Source organism: Oratosquilla oratoria, chromosome 13 (genome assembly GCF_046742065.1).
Source record: "Oratosquilla oratoria isolate Oo_2021 chromosome 13, ASM4674206v1, whole genome shotgun sequence".
NCBI lineage: Eukaryota > Metazoa > Arthropoda > Malacostraca > Stomatopoda > Squillidae > Oratosquilla > Oratosquilla oratoria.
The window spans coordinates 50,299,254-50,321,385 of NC_134789.1; the positions used below are offsets into that span (position 1 = coordinate 50,299,254).

General features: G+C 35.8%; 1 protein-coding gene across 1 annotated transcript in view; it reads right to left on the reverse strand.

Annotated features, from left to right (window-relative positions):
- Positions 1-22,132, reverse strand: part of LOC143032231 (pyrethroid hydrolase Ces2a-like) — a 261,996-nt gene that overhangs the window by 125,781 nt on the left and 114,083 nt on the right. Inside the window, exon 4 of the mRNA XM_076196699.1 lies at positions 9,114-9,299. Within this exon, the coding sequence (XP_076052814.1) occupies positions 9,114-9,299 (186 nt within the window). The remainder of the gene's footprint in view (positions 1-9,113; positions 9,300-22,132) is intronic.

The following is a 22,132-nucleotide window of genomic DNA, read 5'->3' on the forward strand; positions in this document are numbered from 1 at the left end:
TCTTTGTATTCTTTCAAGTTTTGTTATACATTTTTTTTTACTTGGTGACCACGTCGTCGCTGCATATTCCAATCTTGGTCTTATCAAAGTGACTAGTATTTTCTTCACCATTTCTTCATCTAGGTATGTAAACGCCACTTTGATTGTTCTTATTAAATTATATGTTTCTCCAAAAATCTTAATTATATGTTTCTCAGGGGACATATTATTCACAATATTGACTCCTAGGTCTTTCTCGTTTTCTCCTTCTTTTTTTTCTTCTTCTCTCAATTTATATAATCCAACTATTCTTTTTTTGCTTCTTCCAAATTCCATTATACTACACTTCTTAACCCCTTCAATACGATGACGCCTACGTAGGCATCATGAGGAGCAAGAGGGTACGCGAGGATTCTGATGTCGGCGTCTTGATTATATTATAGTTGTATCTACGTGACCCCCATACTCTGTAAACTGGCTTCATCATATTTTCTATGGTTATCAAATTTCACTGGTGAAAGAGAAAGAGCAATACAGCGGTAACTTTATTTTTTATAATGCGAGTATTATGACGCAACATCACACATCTGGCAGCTAATGCTGCCCACAAGATTTTGGCCCAGAGTGAAGGGGTTAATATTGAATTCCATCTCCCACTTCCTACTCCATTCCCATACTTCTGAGATCACTCAGAAGCGAGTCACAATCTTCTTCAGTGTTCACTTTTTTCAACAATTTTGCAAAATCCGCAAAGAAGCTCATATAACATTCAATTCCTTTATCCATATCATTAATATATATAGCAAACATTATTGGGGCCAGAACTGTTCCTTGTGGAGCACCACTTATTACTTCATCTCAATTAGAGTGTTTGTCTCTTATCACTACTCTCATTTTTCTTTCATGCAAGAAGTCTTCCATCCACTTTAGCAGTTTGTTCTGTATTCCTCCTGCAGTTTCGAATTTCTTAAGCAACTTCTTATATGGCACCTTATCAAAAGATTTTTTCAGGTCTAGAAATGCACAATCAGCCCATCCAACTTTTTCTTGTATTACATCTATTAGTCTTGAATAGAAACACATTAAGTTTGTGATGCATGATCGTCCTTGTCTGAATCCAAATTGCCTTGGTTTTAGTATGTTGTTTTTTTCTTAATGCCTTACCCATCTACTTTTGATAATGCTTTCACAAATTTTTGCTATCGTACTTGTTAGACAGACCAGTCTATAGTTAGTAGGGTCTTCTTTGTTTCCCCCTTTATATATTGGTACTATATTTGCTCTTTTCCAATCTTTTGGAACTTTTCCTTCTTTCAATAAACTGTTTATTAGGCTATGTATTTTGTCTGTTAGTTCATTCCTGCATTCTCTCAAAATCCAGTTTGCTATTTCATCTGGTCCATGCGATCTTCTGACCTCAAGATTACTCAAGTGTTTCGTTATTTCATTCCTTGTTACTTCTATCTCTTTCATGGGGGTGGGGGGTGGACTTTCTCCTCCCGTTCTATATCACTAGGTTGCATGTTCTCTCTTGTAAACACTGCTTTAAAATGCTTGTACATAATTTCTGCCATTTCTATTTCCTCTGTGTATTTAACTCCTCCTTGCCATAGTTTCTCTAATTCTTGTTTGTTTTTCAGTTTGTTGTTTACATATCTGCAAAATGATTTTGGTTGATCTTTACATTCATCCATGACATCTTTTTCATATTTTCTCTCTTCTTCTCTGCACACTTGTACATATTCATTTCTATAACTAGTATATATTTTCCATTCTTCAGGGCTTGTCTTTTTTCCATTTTATCCAAGCTTTATCTCTTTTGTCTTTTAACTCCCTACATCTGTTGTTTCCTCCTTGTGTATTCTTTCCCAGTCAGCTTTTTGAAAGAATTCTCTTAATTTATAAAAAAAAAAAAAATTCATACATCAATCTTCCTTTTCTATATTGTTAATTTTTTCATGTATTTTTCCTCATCTAGTTCCAGTTCAACCAATATGTGGTCACTTTTACTAATTGGTGTCTTATATTCAATCTTGTCCACTATTTCAGGTTCTGATGTGATTATTAGGTCCAATCTCGATGGTTCTTCCTCATTTCTGTACCTAATATCCTCTTGAATCCATTGCGTCATTGCATGTTCTATAATCATATCAAGTAGTACATTTCCCCATACATCATCTCCACCCTTTACTGTCATCTCTTCCCAGCAGATTTCTTTACAATTAAAGTCACCCATTATAACTATTCTTCTTCCATCTTCCATTATCTTATCTAGTGTTATCTTTGTGTCTTCTAACATACTTTTGTGTTCTCTATCTTCCTACGAGGCTATTTTAGGAGGCACATAATTTACTACAAACTTCCTGCTCTTCCCATCCCTGTCCTCCACTTCCATCATAATCATCTCTACTCTATTCTTTCCATATGTGACATTCCTCACATATATATCCTTCTTAGTCAGGAACATAACTCCACCCCCTTGTTTTGCCTCTCTGTTTCTAATCCAATAATTATATGCACCATGTCCTACACCGTTGGGTGGTAATGGACCTTTCAATTTTGTCTCTACAATTCCCATTATGTCCGGTTCTTTTCCCTTCAGATAATCATTCAGCTCGTTCAAGCCTGTTATTAAGCCATCTATATTTGTGTAAGACACTTTTAATTTTCTATTACTTCCATTGTGTTTTCCGTTTCCCTTCTGTTTTCCTCTGCTATGAACCATTTCTGCATTTTCATATTCACTACTCTACAATAGAATTTCTCTTTTTCTGTCTCTGTTCTTTTCTCGTTTTTTTTTCTTTAGCTTCTAGTCTTTTTGTCTTCTCATCCTCTCTTTCCTCTTTACTCATTTCTCTTTTTATTCATATCTTTTTATATTGTTCAGTGTCTGCTAGTTTCCCTGTTTTTGCTAAGATATTCTCTGCTGGTGTTTTTGACCTGAATTTAACCTTAATTGGTCTGGTCTATTTGTTTCCCTATTTCAGGTTCATCTTCCTGAACTAATTCTAATATATTATTTACTTTTTCCTTTTCCCCTTTTATTCTTGTAGTCCTATTTAGATTATACTTCTCTTCCATCCCTAATATAATCATACATTTCTTTTTATCTGCTAAGTCTCTTACTATATTCTACTTCTCCCTCATCACTTTAATAACTGTGTTTTCAGTTTGTTCTTTCATCTGCTGTTTCATTATACCTCTAAATTCCATTTTATTGTTCTCTTATACTTTCTTCCAACCACTTACCTCTTTTGCCATGGACTCGTTATTCTCTTTATTACTCCTATTTAATTCCTCCTTCTCTTCCTTTACTTTTCTTAACTGTCTTTTTAATTCTAATATTTCTTTAGTAAGGTTTTCATTCTCCTTCTTTAATTCTTCTAGCTTATCAACTCTTTGAGTAATTAACTTTATTTGGTTAAACTTAGCTTCCCAATTTTCATTCATTTCTTTTAGTTTCTCCTCTAAATTTACTAGTCGGGGGAGGTTGTCATTTCCTCCCTCATTAAATCCATGGAAATAGTTATCTTCACCTTCCATTGCACTGTTCTAATCTATATTTCTAATCTTTACAATTTTGCTAATACCTTCGTCTTCATTATCATCCGGTCGCCATTTGTTGACATGGCGTCTGCTTTCCTGGACCAAGTCTTCCCCTTCCTCATTTCCTTCCATTTTCCTCAGTAATCCCTCCTCTTCTCCTTTTTCATCACCTTCCCACTACACCACGAGTTTTCCCCTTCCCTATATATACAACACAGGTACTTCCTTGTCGTTGTGATCCTTGAAATTCTTGGATAACTCCGGAGTCTGAACTTCGCTGCCACTTTGACCGACGTGTATTTACCTAGTTGCGAGAGGTGAATGCAAGGGTAGTGGGTCAGGGATTGGAGATGGTTAAAGAAAATGGAGAAAAGTGGGAGGTGAGCCAGCTGTTGTTTGCGGACGACACTGTGCTTGTGGCAGGATCGGAGGAGGGATTGAGGAAGCTGGTGACAGAGTTTGGGAGAGTGTGTGATAGAAGAAAGCTGAAGATAAATGTGGGTAAAAGTAAGGTGATGAGATGTACAAGGGGTGAAAGTGGCAGTAATCTGGAAGTGAGCATTAAGGGAGAGCAACTGGAGGAAGTGGATAGTTTTAGATATTTGGGTGCAAATGTGGCAGGAAAGGGTGGAGTGAAGGTGGAGGTAGAATGTAGATTGAGAGAAGCGAGTAAATGCCTTGGTGGTTTAAAAAGTGTAATGTGGAATAGGAATCTGGGAATGGATGCTAAGAGGAGACTGTATGAAGGAGTGATTGTGCCAACAGCACTGTATGGAGCAGAAACATGGAACATGAGAGAGGAAGAGAGAAGGAACTTGAATGTGTTTGAGATGAAGTGTCTGAGAAGTATGATGGGGGTTACTAGGCTAGATAGAGTGAGAAATGAGGAAGTGAGGAGGAGAACAGGGGTGGAAAGGGAGCTGGGAGATAGGGTTGATGAAAGAGTATTAGGATGGTTTGGACACATGGAAAGAATGAGTGAAGAAAGACAAGTAAAAGAGGTGTGGAAGGCAGATGTGGAGGGAATGAACATGAGGGGACGTCCTAGGATGAGATGGATGGATGGGGTGAAGGGGGCTTTGGGGAAGAGGGGAATGTCGGTTGAGGAAGGACGGGAGAGGACAGAAGACAGGGGTGAATGGAGAATGGTTGTATATGGAAATGTTGTGATGCATGAGGTGGATTGGACGGGGGAATGGGGGTGAGGTAGTGTGTGTGAGCAAAAATTTTGACGCAGCCCGAAGGGATTTCTCCCCGTCCTCTCCTTTATATGGGGGGACGGAGAGGACGGGTCGCCGATTTAATGAAGCAGCATTGCTGTGGATGTGCTGTGTCCTGCGACACTGCTTCTGACCCAGGGCAGTGGACAGGGTGCAGGGTGCAGGGATGACCCGTCATCTAGGAGGTGCTAAGATGGGAGGGAGGGTGGAGGGGTGGGGAGTGTTTTCGGGGATGAAATGGGTGGGAATGTTTTTGTGCCTTGTCCTTTTTGGCTACCCCCCTTTTAAGGGAAAAAAAAAATCCTTGGTATATGTATGTATGTATTTTACGGGAAGGGGAGCTATGCTCGTGCTGTCCCGCTTTCATATCTCATTTTATCTAAACTGTTTTTAAATTCATGAATTTATTTTGCACACACCACTTTTTCGTCAAACTTGTTCCAGATGTCTATTACTCTGTGGGGAAAGCTGTTCCTTTCAGGTCCCTTCATTAACTGTCTTTCTTGATTTTCTTTCCGTGTCCTCTTGTATTTCTATCATCCCATTTTATTAGATCCTCTATATCAATAGTTTCTATGCCTTTCATGATTCTATAGATAGTTATCAAGTCTCCTCTCTTCTTTGTTTTAATGTCTGTAGTTCAAGTTTTGCTAGTCTCTCTTCATATGATAGTTCTGAGAGTGTTAGCGCTAATTTTGTAATTGCTCTTTGTAATCTTTTAAGTTTTGTTATATATATTTTTTTGTACTTGGTGACCACATCGTTGCTTCATATTCCAATCTTGGTCTTATCAAGGTAACTAGTATTTTCTTCACCATTTCTTCGTCCAGGTATGTAAAAGCCACTTTGATTGTTCATATTATATTATAAGTTTCTCCAAAAACTTTGTTTATATGCTTCTCAGGGGACATATTATTCATTATAATGACTCCCAGGTCCTTCTCATTTTCTACATTTTTTTTTCTTTTTCTCCTAATTCATATGATCCCACTGTTCTTTTTTTGCTTCTTCCAAATTCCATTATACTACACTTCTTAGTATTGAATTCCATCTCCCACTTCCTACTCTAATTCCATACATTATTGAGATCACTCTGTAGCGACTCACAATCTTCTTCAGTGTTCACTTTTTCAACAATTTTGCATCTCCAAAGAAGCTCATATAACTTTCAATTCCTTCATTTATATCATTAATATATATAGCAAACATTACTGGGGTCAAAACTGTTCCTTGTGGAGCACCACTTATCACTTCATCCCGATTAGAGTGTTTGTCTCTTATCACCACTCTCATTTTTCTTTCATGCAAGAAGTCTTCCATCCACTTCAGAAGTTTCTCCTGTATTACTCCTGCAGTTTCTAATTTCTTAACAGCTTCTTATGTGCCACCTTATCAAAAGATTTTTTCAGGTCTAGAAATGCACAATCAGCCCATCCAACTTTTTCTTGTATTACATCTATTAGCTTTGAAAAGAAACACGTTAAGTTTGTAACGCATGATCGTCCTTGTCTAAATTCAAATTGTCTTGGATTTAGTATGCTGTTGTTTTTTCCAAATGCTTTACCCATCTACTTTTGATAATTCTTTCACAGATTTTAGCTATCGTACTTGTAAGAGAGACTGGTCTATAGTTAGTAGGGTATCCTTGTTTCCTCCTTTATATATAGGTACTATATTTGCTCTTTTCCAACCATTTGAAACTTTTCCCTCTTTCAATAAACTGTTTATTAGGCTCTGTATTTTGCCTGTTTGTTCATTCCTGCATTCTTTCAAAATCTCCTCCCATTCGATATCTCTAGGTTGTAAGTTCTTCCTTGTAAACACCAATTTAAAATGATTATTCATAATTTCTGCCATTTCTATTTCCTCTGTGTATTTGACTCCTCCTTGTTGTAGTTGATCTAATTCTTGTTTGTTTTTCAGTTTGTTGTTTACAAATCTGTAAAATAATTTTGGTTGATCTTTACATTTTTCTATGAGATCTTTTGCGTATTTTATCTTTTCTTCTCTGCATACTTGTACATAATCATTTCTATAACTAATATATATTTTCCATTTTTCAGGTCTTTTGTCTTTTTTCCATTTTATCCAAGCTTTATCTCTTTTGACTTTTAACTCCCTACATCTTTTGTTGTACCAGCACTTTACATATACTTTTTCTTGCTTTTGTCTTGCGACATACTTTTCCACTCCCTCTTTATAAATTTTTGTCAAAATATTTCATTTCTCTTCTATTGTTGTTTCCTCCTTGTGTATTCTTTCCCAGTTAGTTTTTTGAAAGAGTTCTTTCATTTTGTCAAAGTTTGTTTTTTCATACATCAATCTTCCCTTTCTATACTGTTTGCTTTTTTTTTCTCATGTATTTTTCCTCATTTAGTTCCAGTTCAACCTATATGTGGTCACTTTTACTTATTGGTGTATTCTATTCGATCTTGTCCATTATTTCGGGTTCTGATGTGATCATTAGGTCCAGTCTCGATGGTTCTTCCTCATTTCTATACCTAGTATTCTTTTGTATCTATTGTGTCATTGCATGTTCTATAATCATTTCAAGTAATACATTTCCCCATAGGTCATCTCCACCCTGCACTCATCTCTTCCCAGCAGATTTCTTTACAGTTAAAGTCACCCGTTATAACTATTCGTCCTCCACCTCCCCTTATCTTAGTGATATCTTGGTGTCTTCTAACATATTTTTATGTGCTCTCTCTTTTAGGAGGCACATGATTTACTACAAACTTCCTGCTCTTCTTATCCTTGTCCTCCACTTCCATCGTAATCATCTCTACACTATTCTTTCCATATGTGACATTCCTCACATTTATATCCTTCTTAGTCAGGAATATAACTCCACCCCCTTGTTTTACCTCTCTGTTTCTAATCCAACAATTATATGCACCATGTAGTGGAGCTTTCAATTTTGTCTCTACAATTCCCATTATGTCCGGTTCTTTTCCTTCAGGTAATCATTCAGTTCGTCCAAGTCTGTTATTAATCCATCTATATTTGTATAAGACACTTTTAATTTTCTGCTACTCCCATCGTGTTTTCGGTTTCCCTTCCATTTTTCTCTGCTATGAACCACTTCTTCACTTTCATATTCACTACTCTACAATAGAATTTATCTTTTTCTGTCTCTGTTCTTTTCTCGTTTTTTTCCTTAGCTTCTAGTATTTTTGCTTTCTCATCCTCTCTTTCCTCTTTATTCATTTCTGTTTTTACCATACCTGTTTAAATTGCTCACTGTCTGCTAATTTCCCTGTTTTTGCTAAGATATTTTCTGCTGTAATTTGTAACCTGAATTTAACCTTAATTGGTCTGGTCTTATTAGTATTGCATTTCTCGAGCCTATACATGTCTTCTATTTGTTTCCCTATTTCTGGTTCATCTTCTTGAACTACTTCTAATATACTATTTATATTTTCCTTTTCCTCTTTTATTCATGTAGTCCTATTTAGATTATTCTTTTCTTTCATTCCTAATATAATTATACATTTCTTTTTATCTGCTAAGTCTCTTACTATATTCTCCTTCTCTCTCATCACTTTAATAACTGTGCCTTTAGTTTGTTCCTTCATCTGTTGTTTTGCTATATCTCTAAATTCAATTTTTTGTTATTCTCCTGTACCTTTTTCCAACCACTTACTTCTTTTGTTATAAACTCTTTATTTTCTTTATTATTCCTCTTTAATTCCTCATTCTTTTCTTTTACTTATCTTAACTGTCTTTTTAATTCTACTTCTTTAGTTAGATTTTGATTATCTTTTCTTAGTTCTTTCTGTTTATCAACTTTCTCGGCAACTAGAGGAGTTATTTGGTCAAACCTAACCTTCCATTCTTCGTTTTTTTTTCTAGTTTCTCCTCTAGATTTACTAGTCGGGGGAGATTGTCCCCTCCTCCCTCTTTAAATCCATAAAAGCAGTTATCATCTCTTTCCAATGTGCTGTTATTATCTATATTTCTGCTATTCACACCTCTACTTCCTTGTTGTTCGTCTGTATATTCTGTCCCCGTTTGTTTACGCCTCTCCAAAGATCCTGGGCCCATTCGTCCCCTTCCTCACTTCCTTCCATTTTCCTCAGTAATCCCTCCCCTTCTCCTTTTTCTTCACCTTCCCACTACACCACGAGCTTTTCCCTTTCCTATTAATACAACACAGGTACTTCCTTGTCGTTGTGATCCTCGAAATTCTTGGATAACTCCGGAGCCCGAACTTCGCTGCCATTCCGACAGACGTGTGTGTGCGTGTGTATGTGTGTATAAGGATATACATGATGATATATTTCACACATGATCCCCATCATAACAATGAAGACCAATACACCACAACACATAGCCCATACACGATGAAGAACTCTACTCACGCACCTGCAGACACAGGTGAGAGGATATGGAGATGGACAGATGCCCCGCCTGCGCTCTCCCCAAAAAGGGTGACCTTGAGAGGATCTCCGCCAAAGTGTGCAATGTGTCGTTGTACCCAGCGCAGTGCCATTGTCTGGTCCTTGAGCCCAAAGTTGCCTGGTACAACATCGTCCCTTGTTGATAAGAAACCTGGATTCAAGAGAAGAGATAGATGAGGTAATAATGTTCGTTCTTTGCAAATTCCTATGTTGATTACAGCAGTTCTGTAGTAGAAGTGGTAGTCACTCCAGTAACATTTACAACTTCATGAGGAATGAGCCCAAGAATAAAGGCATTCTACATTTGGTTTGCAGAGATGGTGAATATATATATACATACATACATACATACATATATATATATATATATACATACACACACACACACACACACTTCAACGAACGGACGGCTTAGAAGACGTTCTGAAGAAAATTGAAGTATTGTGGATCCCAACGCAAAGAGAAGTGCCTATTGTATTTACAGGGTGGGGGGAAATTGCTCGTGGGGTAGTAGGAAAGTAGGGAAAGAGGAGAAGGGGAGGGATTACTGAGGGAAATGGAAGGAAATGAGGAAGGAGTAGACTTGGCCCAGACAGACAGGCGAAAGGTAAACAAACAGCCCCCCGACGACGATGAAATGTCTAATAAAAATGTAAAGATTAGAAGTATAGATAAGAGCATTACAGTAGAAAGTGATGAGAATATTTTCCAGGGATTTAAAGAGGGTGGGGGGGGGGCACAACCCACCCCCACCCCCACCCCCCCGACTGACAAGACTAGAAGAGAAGGTCGATAAGATGATCGAGGACTTGGAGCGTAGGTTCGGTCATGTTAATAATATTATACGGAGGGTTGAAAAATTGGAAGAACTAGAGAAGGCGAACAAAAACTTAACTGATGAAATAGAAAACCTGAAAAGACAGTTAAAAGAAGTAAAGGTGGAGAATGAGGAATTGAAGAGGAATAGTAAAGAAAACAGAGAGGGATGGAAGTCGATAAAAGAAAACAGTAAAGTTGCATTTACTGATATAATTAAACAGCAAATGAGAGAACAAACTGAAGACTCAGTTATTAAAGTGATGAGACAGAAGGAGAATATAGTAGGAGACTTAGCTGACAAAAAGAAATGTATAATTATATTAGGAATGGAAGAGAAACATAACCCAGATAGAACCTCAAGAACCAATGAGGAAAATGAAAAAGTAAGCAGTTTACTAAAATTAGTTCAGGAAGATGAACCAGAAATTATAAAGGAAATTGAGGAAAAATTCAGGCTCGGAAAGTATAGTAAAGATAAGACCAGACCAATTAAGATTAAATTCAGGTCACAAAGGACGGCAGACAATATCTTATCCAAAACAGGGAAACTAGCAACAAGTGAACAATATAAAAAGATATGGATAAAAAGGGAAATGAATAAAGAGGAAAGAGAGGAAGAAAAGCAGAAAAGACTTGAAGCTAAGACAAAAAACGAGAACAGAACGGAGTCAGAGAAAGAGAGATTCTATTGGAGAGTAGTGAATATGAAACTAAGGCAGTTCGACATACAAGAGAAAAACAAAAGGGAAACAGAGAACACAATGGAAGTGACAGAAAACTAAGAGTGTCTTACACAAATATAGATGGATTAATAACAGGATTGAATGAGCTGAATGATTATTTGAAAGAAAAAGAACCGGACATAATGGGAATTGTAGAAACAAAATTAAAAGGCCCACTACCACCCAACAGTGTAGGACATGATGCATATAATTATTGGATAAAAACAGAGAGAAAAAGCAAGGGGGTGGAGTTATGTTCCTGACTAAGAAGGATATAAACGTGAAGGGTGTCATATATGGAAAGAATACAGTAGAGATGATTATGATAGAAGTGGAAGACGGAGATAAGAAGAGAAGAAAATTTGTGATCAATTATGTGCCTCCGAAAACAGCCTCATGGGAGGAGAGTGAACATAAAAGTATGTTAGAGGACACAAAGATAGCATTAACTAAAATAATGGAAGACGGAGGAAGAATAGTTATGATGGGCGACTTTAATTGCAAAGAAATCTGCTGGGAAGAAATGACAGTAAAGAGTGGTGATGACTCATGGGGAAATGCTCTACTTGAGATGATTACTGACCATTCAATGACACAATGGATACAAGAGAACACTAGGTATAGAAATGAAGAAGAACCATCGAGGCTAGACTTAATAATTACATCTGAACCTAGAATAGTGGACAAGATTGAATATAAAACACCAATAGGTAAAAGTGACCACATATTGATTGAACTGGAACTTAATGAAGAAAAATATATGAAAAGAAATGAACAATATAGAAAAGGAAGAATGATGTATGAAAAAACAAACTTTGATAAAATAAGAGAATTCTTTCAACAAGAAAACTGGGAAGAAATATACAAAGAAGAAACATCAGTGGAAGAGAAATGGAATATTTTGACAAAAATTTACAAAAAAGGAGTGGAAAAGTATGTCCCAAGACAAAAACAAGAAAAAGAATATGTAAAATGCTGCTACAACAAAAGTTGTAGGGAGTTAAAAGACAAAAGAGACAAAGCCTGGACCAGATGGAAAAAAGACAGAAGACCTGAAAAATGGAAAATATATACTGGTTATAGAAATGAATATGTACAAAAGTGCAGAGAGGAAAAAAGAAAATATGAAAAAGATGTTATAGAAAAGTGTAAAGATCAACCAAAACTATTCTACAGATTTGTAAACAATAAACTGAAAACCAAACAAGACTTGGAGAAATTAAGACAAGGAGGAGTTGAATACACTGAGGAAATGGAAATGGCAGAAATTATGAACAAACATTTTAAATCAGTGTTTACAAGGGAAAATATACAACCTGAAGAGATTGAGTGGAAAGAAAAAGTCCCCCCTATGGAAGAAATAGAAGTAACAAAGAATGAAATATTGACACACTTGGGTAATTTTGATGTCAGAAAATCGCATGGGCCAGATGAAATAGCAAACTGGATTCTGAAAGAATGCAGGAATGAACTGGCAGACAAAATACATAGCATAATAAGCAGTTCCTTAAAAGAAGGAAAAGTTCCAGAAGATTGGAAAAAAGCAAATATAGTACCTATATATAAAGGAGGAAATAAAGAAGAACCTACCAACTATAGACCAGTCTCTCTAACAAGTACAATAGCAAAAATATGTGAAAGAATTATCAAAAGTAGATGGGTAAAATACTTGGAAAAAAACAACGTACTAAATCCAAGACAATTTGGATTCAGACAAGGACGATCATGCGTCACCAATTTAATATGTTTCTATTCAAGGCTAATAGATATAATACAAGAAAGAGATGGATGGGCTGATTGTGCATTTCTAGACCTAAAAAAAGCTTTTGACAAAGTACCACATAAGAAGTTGCTTAAGAAATTAGAATATGAAGGAGGAATACAAGGTAAATTGCTAAATTGGATGGAAGACTTTTTGCAAGAAAGAAAAATGAGAGTAGTGATAAGAGATCAGCACTCAACATGGAATGAAGTAATAAGCGGTGTCCCGCAGGGAACACTTCTGGCCCCAATAATGTTTGCTATATATATTAATGATATGGATGAAGGAATTGAAAGCTATATGAGCTTCTTTGCAGATGATGCAAAACTACTGAAAAGAGTGAAAACTGAAGAAGATTGTGAATCACTACAGAGAGATCTAAATAAAGTACAAGAATGGAGTAGGAAGTGGGAGATGGAGTTCAATACAAAAAAGTGTAGTATAATGGAGTTTGGAAAAAGCAAAAACAGAATAACAGGATCATATAATTTGGGAGAAGAAGGAATAAAAAAAGTAGAAAATGAGAAGGACCTGGGAGTCATTGTTATGAATAATATATCACCTGAGAAACATATAAATAAGATTTTTGGAGAAACTTATAATTTAATAAGAACAATCAAAGTGGCATTTACATACCTGGATGAAGAAATGGTGAAGAAAATCCTAATCACCCTGATAAGACCAAGATTGGAATATGCAGCAACAATGGTCACCAAGTACAAAAAAATGTATAAAAAAACTAGAAAGAATACAAAGAGCAATTACAAAACTGGCACCAACACTCTCAAAACTATCATATGAAGAGAGACTACAAAAACTTAAACTACAGACACTAGAGCAAAGAAGAGAGAGAGGAGATTTGATAGCTATTTACAGAATCATGAAAGGCATAGAAATTACTGATAGAGAGAATCTGATAAAATGGGATGACAGAAATACAAGAGGACACGGAAAGAAAATAAAAAAAGACAGCTATAGAAGAGATTTGAAAAAGAACAGCTTTCCTCAGAGTAATAGACAGTTGGAACAAGTTAGATGAGAAAGTGGTGTGTGCAAAAACAATACATGAATTTAAAAATAGTTTAGATAAAATGAGATATGAAGACGGGACCCCACGAGCATAGCTCCCCTTCCCGTAAAATACAACTAGGTAAATACAACTAGGTAAATACACTTCAACGAACGGACGGCTTAGAAGACGTTCTGAAGAAAATTGAAGTATTGTGGATCCCAACGCAAAGAGAAGTGCCTATTGTATTTACAGGGTGGGGGGGAAATTGCTCGTGGGGTAGTAGGAAAGTAGGGAAAGAGGAGAAGGGGAGGGATTACTGAGGGAAATGGAAGGAAATGAGGAAGGAGTAGACTTGGCCCAGACAGACAGGCGAAAGGTAAACAAACAGCCCCCCGACGACGATGAAATGTCTAATAAAAATGTAAAGATTAGAAGTATAGATAAGATCATTACAGTAGAAAGTGATGAGAATATTTTCCAGGGATTTAAAGAGGGTGGGGGGGGGCACAACAAGACTGACAAGACTAGAAGAGAAGGTCGATAAGATGATCGAGGACTTGGAGCGTAGGTTCGGTCATGTTAATAATATTATACGGAGGGTTGAAAAATTGGAAGAACTAGAGAAGGCGAACAAAAACTTAACTGATGAAATAGAAAACCTGAAAAGACAGTTAAAAGAAGTAAAGGTGGAGAATGAGGAATTGAAGAGGAATAGTAAAGAAAACAGAGAGGGATGGAAGTCGATAAAAGAAAACAGTAAAGTTGCATTTACTGATATAATTAAACAGCAAATGAGAGAACAAACTGAAGACTCAGTTATCAAAGTGATGAGACAGAAGGAGAATATAGTAAGAGACTTAGCTGACAAAAAGAAATGTATAATTATATTAGGAATGGAAGAGAAACATAACCCAGATAGAACCTCAAGAACCAATGAGGAAAATGAAAAAGTAAGCAGTTTACTAAAATTAGTTCAGGAAGATGAACCAGAAATTATAAAGGAAATTGAGGAAAAATTCAGGCTCGGAAAGTATAGTAAAGATAAGACCAGACCAATTAAGATTAAATTCAGGTCACAAACGACGGCAGAGAATATCTTATCCAAAACAGGGAAACTAGCAACAAGTGAACAATATAAAAAGATATGGATAAAAAGGGAAATGAATAAAGAGGAAAGAGAGGAAGAAAAGCAGAAAAGACTTGAAGCTAAGACAAAAAACGAGAACAGAACGGAGTCAGAGAAAGAGAGATTCTATTGGAGAGTAGTGAATATGAAACTAAGGCAGTTCGACATACAAGAGAAAAACAAAAGGGAAACAGAGAACACAATGGAAGTGACAGAAAACTAAGAGTGTCTTACACAAATATAGATGGATTAATAACAGGATTGAATGAGCTGAATGATTATTTGAAAGAAAAAGAACCGGACATAATGGGAATTGTAGAAACAAAATTAAAAGGCCCACTACCACCCAACAGTGTAGGACATGATGCATATAATTATTGGATAAAAACAGAGAGAAAAAGCAAGGGGGTGGAGTTATGTTCCTGACTAAGAAGGATATAAACGTGAAGGGTGTCATATATGGAAAGAATACAGTAGAGATGATTATGATAGAAGTGGAAGACAGAGATAAGAAGAGCACAAAATTTGTGATAAATTATGTACCTCCGAAAACAGCCTCATGGGAGGAGAGTGAACATAAAAATATGTTAGAGGACACAAAGATAACATTAAATAAAATAATGGAAGATGGAGGAAGAATAGTTATGAATCACAATGGCAAAAGCCGACAAGACTGTGAGAATAAACACCTTGTGAGATCGAAACCTTTATTGGTACTACGTTTCGCTTGTTACACCTTTTTCAAGTACAGACATGACACACACTGTTGGCTTATATGTGCTCAGAGTGTGTGTCATGTCTGTACTTGAAAAAGCTGTAACAAGCGAAACGTAGTACCAATAAAGGTTTCGATCTCACAAGGTGTTTATTCTCACAAGAATAGTTATAATGGGCGACTTTAATTGCAAAGAAATCTGCTGGGAAGAAATGACAGTAAAGGGTGGAGACGGTTCATGGGGAAACGCTCTACTTGAGATGATTACTGACCATACAATGACACAATGGATACAGGAGAACACCAGGTATAGAAATGAAGAAGAACCATCGAGACTAGACTTAATAATTACATCTGAACCTAGAATAGTGGACAAGATTGAATATAAAACACCAATAAGTAAAAGTGACCACATATTGATTGAACTGGAACTTAATGAAGAAAAATATATGAAAAGAAATGAGCAATATAGAAAAGGAAGAATGATGTATGAAAAAACAAACTTTGATAAAATAAGAGAATTCTTTCAACAAGAAAACTGGGAAGAAATATACAAAGAAGAAACAACAGTGGAAGAGAAATGGAATATTTTGACAAAAATTTACAAAAAAGGAGTGGAAAAGTATGTCCCAAGACAAAAAAAAAGAAAAAGAATATGTAAAATGCTGGTACAACAAAAGTTGTAGGGAGATAAAAGACAAAAGAGACAAAGCCTGGACCAGATGGAAAAAAGACAGAAGACCTGAAAAATGGAAAATATATACCGGTTATAGAAATGAATATGTATAAACGTGCAGAGAGGAAAAGAGAAAATATGAAAAAGATGTCATAGAAAAGTGTAAAGATCAACCAAAACTATTCTACAGATTTGTAAACAATAAACTGAAAAACAAAGAAGACTTGGAGAAATTAAGACAAGAGGGAGTTGAATACACTGAGGAAATGGAAATGGCGGAAATTATGAACAAACATTTTAAATCAGTGTTTACAAGGGAGAACATACAACCTGAAGAGATTGAATGGAAAGAGAAAGTCCCCCCTATGGAAGAAATAGAAGTAACAAAGAATGAAATATTGACACACTTGAGTAATCTTGATGTCAGAAAATCGCATGGACCAGATGATATAGCAAACTGGATTCTGAAAGAATGCAGGAATGAACTGCCAGACAAAATACATAGCATACTAAACAGTTCCTTGAAAGAACGAAAAGTTCCAGAAGATTGGAAAAAAGCAAATATAATACCTATATATAAAGGAGGAAATAAAGAAGAACCTACAAACTATAGACCAGTCTCTCTAACAAGTACAATAGCAAAAGTTTGTGAAAGAATTATCAAAAGTAGATGGGTAAAATATTTAGAAAAAAACAAAGTGTTAAATCCAAGGCAATTTGGATTCAGACAAGGACGATCATGCGTCACCAATTTAATATGTTTCTATTCAAGGCTAATAGATATAATACAAGAAAGAGATGCATGGGCGGACTGTGCATTTCTAGACATAAAGAAAGCTTTTAACAAAGTACCACATAAGAAGTTGCTTAAGTAATTAGAAACTCAAGGAGGAATACAGGGAAAACTACTTAATTGGATGGAAGACTTTTTGCAAGAAAGAAAAATGAGAGTAGTGATAAGAAACCAGCACTAAAAATGGGATGAAGTAATAAGCGGTGTTCCGCAGGAAACAGTACTGGCCCCAATAATGTTTGCTATATATATTAATGATATGGATGAAGGAATAGAAAGCTATATGAGCTTCTTTGCAGATGATGCAAAACTACTGAAAAGAGTGAAAACTGAAGAAGATTGTGAATCACTACAGAGAGATCTAAATATAGTACAGGAATGGAGTAGGAAGTGGGAGATGGAGTTCAATACAAAAAAGTGTAGTATAATGGAATTTGAAAAAAGCAAAAACAGAATAACAGGAGCATATAAAATGGGAGAAGAAGGAATAAAAAAGTAGAAAATGAAAAGGACCTGGAGAAACCTATAATTTAATAAGAACAATCAAAGTGGCATTTACATACCTGGATGAAGAAATGGTGAAGAAAATCCTAATCACCCTGATAAGACCAAGATTGGAATATGCAGCAACGATATGGTCACCAAGTACAAAAAAATGTATAAGAAAACTTGAAAGAATACAAAGAGCAATTACAAAACTGGCACCAACACTCTCAAAACTATCATAACAAGAGAGACTAGAAAAACTTGAACTACAGACACTAGAGCAAAGAAGAGAGGAAATTTGATAGCTATTTACAGAATCATGAAAGGCATAGAAATTACTGATAGAGAGAATCTGATAAAATGGGATAACAGAAATACAAGAGGACATGGAAAGAAAAAGAAAAAGACAGCTATAGAAGAGACTTGAAAAAGAACAGCTTTCCTCACAGAGTAATAAACAGTTGGAACAAGTTAGATGAGAAAGTGGTGTGTGCAAAAACAATACATGAATTTAAAAATAGTTTAGATAAAATGAGATATGAAGACAGGACCCCACGAGCATAGCTCCCCTTCCCATAAAATACAACTAGGTAAATACACGTCGGTCAAAGTGGCAGCAAAGTTCGGACTCCGGAGATATCCAAGAATTTCGAGGATCACAACGACAGGGAAGTATCTGTGTTGTATTTATAGGGAAGGGGAAAGCTCGTGGTGTAGTGGGAAGGTGATGAAAAAGAAGAAAGGGGGGGGGGGATTACTGAGGGAAATGGAAGGAAATGAGGAAGGTGAGGACTTGGCCCAGGCAGGCAGACGAAATCTAAACAAACGAGGGCCGGACCAATTTAGCGATGATGAAATGTCTAACAAAAATGTAAAGATTAGAAGTATAGATAAGAGCAATACAGTAGAAGATGATGAGAATATTTTCCAGGGATTTAAAGAGGGTGGGGGGGACACAACCCCCCCCCCCCGATTAACAAGACTAGAAGAGAAACTCGATAAGATGATCGAGCACTGGGAATTTAAGTTCGGTCACGTTAACAACATTTTGCAGAGAGTTGAAAAATTGGAAGGACTAGAGAAGGCGAACAAAAACTTAACTAAGGAAATTGAAGAATTAAAAAAACAGTTAAAAGAAGTAAAAGAAGAGAATAAAGTCTTAAAGGAGAATAATAAGGAGAACAAGGAGGGTTGGAAAAAAATCCAAGAAAATAGCAAAGATGCATTCACTGACATAATCAGACAGCAAATGAATGAACAAACTGAAGACTCAGTTATTAAAGTGATGAGACAGAAGGAGAATATAGTAAGAGACTTAGCAGACAGAAAGAAATATATAATTATATTAGGCATGGAAGAGAAACATAACCCAGATAGAACCACAAGAATCAAAGAGGAAAATGAAAAAGTAAGAAATTTACTAGAATTAGTTCAGGAAGATGAACCAGAAATAATGAAACAAATCGAAGAGAAATTCAGGCTCGGGAAATATAGTACAGACAAGACCAGACCAATTAAGATTAAATTCAGGTCACAAACTACGGCTGAGAATATCTTATCCAAAACAGGGAAACTAGCAACAAATGAAGAATATAAAAAGGTATGGATAAAAAGAGAAATGAATAAAGAGGAAAGAGAGGAAGAAAAGCAGAAAAGACTTGAAGCTAAGGAAAAAAACGAGAAAAGAACGGAGTCAGAAAAAGAGAGATTCTATTGGAGAGTAGTGAATATGAAACTAAAGAAAGTCAACATACAAGAGAAAAACAAAAGGGAAACAGAGAACACAATGGAAGTGGCAGAAAACTAAGAGTGTCTTACACAAATATAGATGGATTAATAACAGGATTGAATGAGCTCAATGATTATTTGAAGGAAAAAGAACCAGACATAATGGGAATTGTAGAAACAAAATTAAAAGGTCCACTACCACCCAACAGTGTAGGACATGATGCATATAATTATTGGATTAGAAAAAGAGTGAAAAAGGAAGGGGGTGGAGTTATGTTCCTGACTAAAAAGGATATAAACGTGAAGTGTGTCACATATGGAAAGAATACAGTAGAGATGATAATGATGGAAGTAGAAGACAGAGATAAGAAGAGCAGAAAGTTTGTGATAAATTATGTGCCCCCGAAAACAGCCTCATGGGAAGAGAGTGAACATAAAAGTATTTTAGAGGACACAAAGATAGCATTAAACAAGATAATGGAAGAGGGAGGAAGAATAGTTATGATGGGCGACTTTAATTGCAAAGAAATCTGCTGGGAAGAAATGACAGTAAAGGGTGGAGACGGTTCATGGGGAAACGCTCTACTTGAGATGGTTACTGACCATACAATGACACAATGGATACAGGAGAACACTAGGTATAGAAATGAAGAAGAGCCATCGAGACTAGACCTAATAATTACATCTGAACCTAGAATAGTGGACAAAATTGAATATAAAACACCAATAAGTAAAAGTGACCACATATTGATTGAACTGGAACTTAATGAAGAAAAATATATGAAAAGAAATGAACAATATAGAAAAGGAAGAATTATGTATGAAAAAACAAACTTTGATAGAATAAGAGAATTCTTTCAAAAGGAAAACTGGGAAGAAATATACAAAGAAGAAACAACAGTAGAAGAGAAATGGAATATTTTGACAAAAATTTACAAAAAAGGAGTGGAAAAGTCTGTCCCAAGACAAAAACAAGAAAAAGAATATGTAAAATGCTGGTACAAGAAAAGTTGTAGGGAGATAAAAGGCAAAAGAGACAAAGCCTGGACCAGATGGAAAAAAGACAGAAGACCTGAAAAATGGAAAATATATACTTGTTATAGAAATGAATATGTACAAACGTGCAGAGAGGAAAAGAGAAAATATGAAAAAGATATCATAGAAAAGTGTAAAGATCAACCAAAACTATTCTACAGATTTGTAAACAATAAACTGAAAAACAAACAAGACTTGGAGAAATTAAGACAAGAGGGAGTTGAATACACTGAGGAAATGGAAATGGCGGAAATTATGAACAAACATTTTAAATCAGTGTTTACAAGGGAGAACATACAACCTGAAGAAAACGAATGGAAAGAGAAAGTCCCCCCTATGGAAGAAATAGAAGTAACAAAGAATGAAATATTAACACACTTGAGTAATCTTGATGTCAGAAAATCGCATGGACCAGATGAAATAGCAAACTGGATACTGAAAGAATGCAGGAATGAACTGGCAGACAAAATACATAGCATACTAAACAGTTTCTTGAAAGAAGGAAACGTTCCAGAAGATTGGAAAAAAGCAAATATAGTACCTATATATAAAGGAGGAAATAAAGAAGAGCCTACCAACTATAGACCAGTCTCTCTAACAAGTACAATAGCAAAAATTTGTGAAAGAATTATCAAAAGTAGATGGGTAAAATATTTAGAAAAAAACAAAGTGTTAAATCCAAGGCAATTTGAATTCAGACAAGGACGATCATGCGTCACCAATTTAATATGTTTCTATTCAAGGCTAATAGATATAATACACGAAAGAGATGGATGGGCGGACTGTGCATTTCTAGACCTAAAGAAAGCTTTTGACAAAGTACCACATAAGAAGTTGCTTAAGAAATTAGAAACTCAAGGAGGAATACAGGGAAAACTACTAAATTGGATGGAAGACTTTTTGCAAGAAAGAAAAATGAGAGTAGTGATAAGAAACCAGCACTCAAAATGGGATGAAATAATAATGAGATAAACACCATATGAGGACAGAGCCTTTATTTGTACGACGTTTCGCTTATTACAGCTTTTTCAAGTACCTATAAAGGCTCCGTCCTCATATGGTGTTTATCTCGTCAATCTTGTCAGCAAACTGCCACTTTTAAGCATGAAGTAATAAGCGGTGTTCCGCAGGGAACAGTTCTGGCCCCAATAATGTTTGCTATATATATTAATGATATGGATGAAGGAATTGAAAGCTATATGAGCTTCTTTGCAGATGATGCAAAACTACTGAAAAGAGTGAAAACTGAAGAAGATTGTGAATCACTACAGAGAGATCTAAATAAAGTACAGGAATGGAGTAGGAAGTGGGAGATGGAGTTCAATACAAAAAAGTGTAGTATAATGGAGTTTGGAAAAAGCAAAAACAGAATAACAGGAGCATATAAATTGGGAGAAGAAGGAATAAAAAAAGTAGAAAATGAGAAGGACCTGGGAGTCATTGTTATGAATAATATGTCACCTGAGAAACATATAAGATTTTTGGAGAAACTTATAATTTAATAAGAACAATCAAAGTTGCATTTACATACCTGGATGAAGAAATGGTGAAGAAAATCCTAATCACCCTGATAAGACCAAGATTGGAATATGCAGCAATGATATGGTCACCAAGTACAAAAAAATGTATAAGAAAACTTGAAAGAATACAAAGAGCAATTACAAAATTGGCACCAACACTCTCAAAACTATCATATGAAGAGAGATTAGAAAAACTTGAACTACAGACACTAGAGCAAAGAAGAGTGAGAGGAGATTTGATAGCTATTTACAGAATCATGAAAGGCATGGAAATTACTGATAGAGAGAATCTGATAAAATGGGATGACAGAAATACAAGAGGACACGGAAAGAAAATAAAAAAAGACAGCTATAGAAGAGATTTGAAAAAGAACAGCTTTCCTCACAGAGTAATACACAGTTGGAACAAGTTAGATGAGAAAGTGGTGTGTGCAAAAACAATACATGAATTTAAAAATAGTTTAGATAAAATGAGATATGAAGACGGGACCCCACGAGCATAGCTCCACTTCCCGTAAAATACAACTAGGTAAATACACACACGTCGGTCAAAGTGGCAGCAAAGTTCGGACTCCGGAGTTATCCAAGAA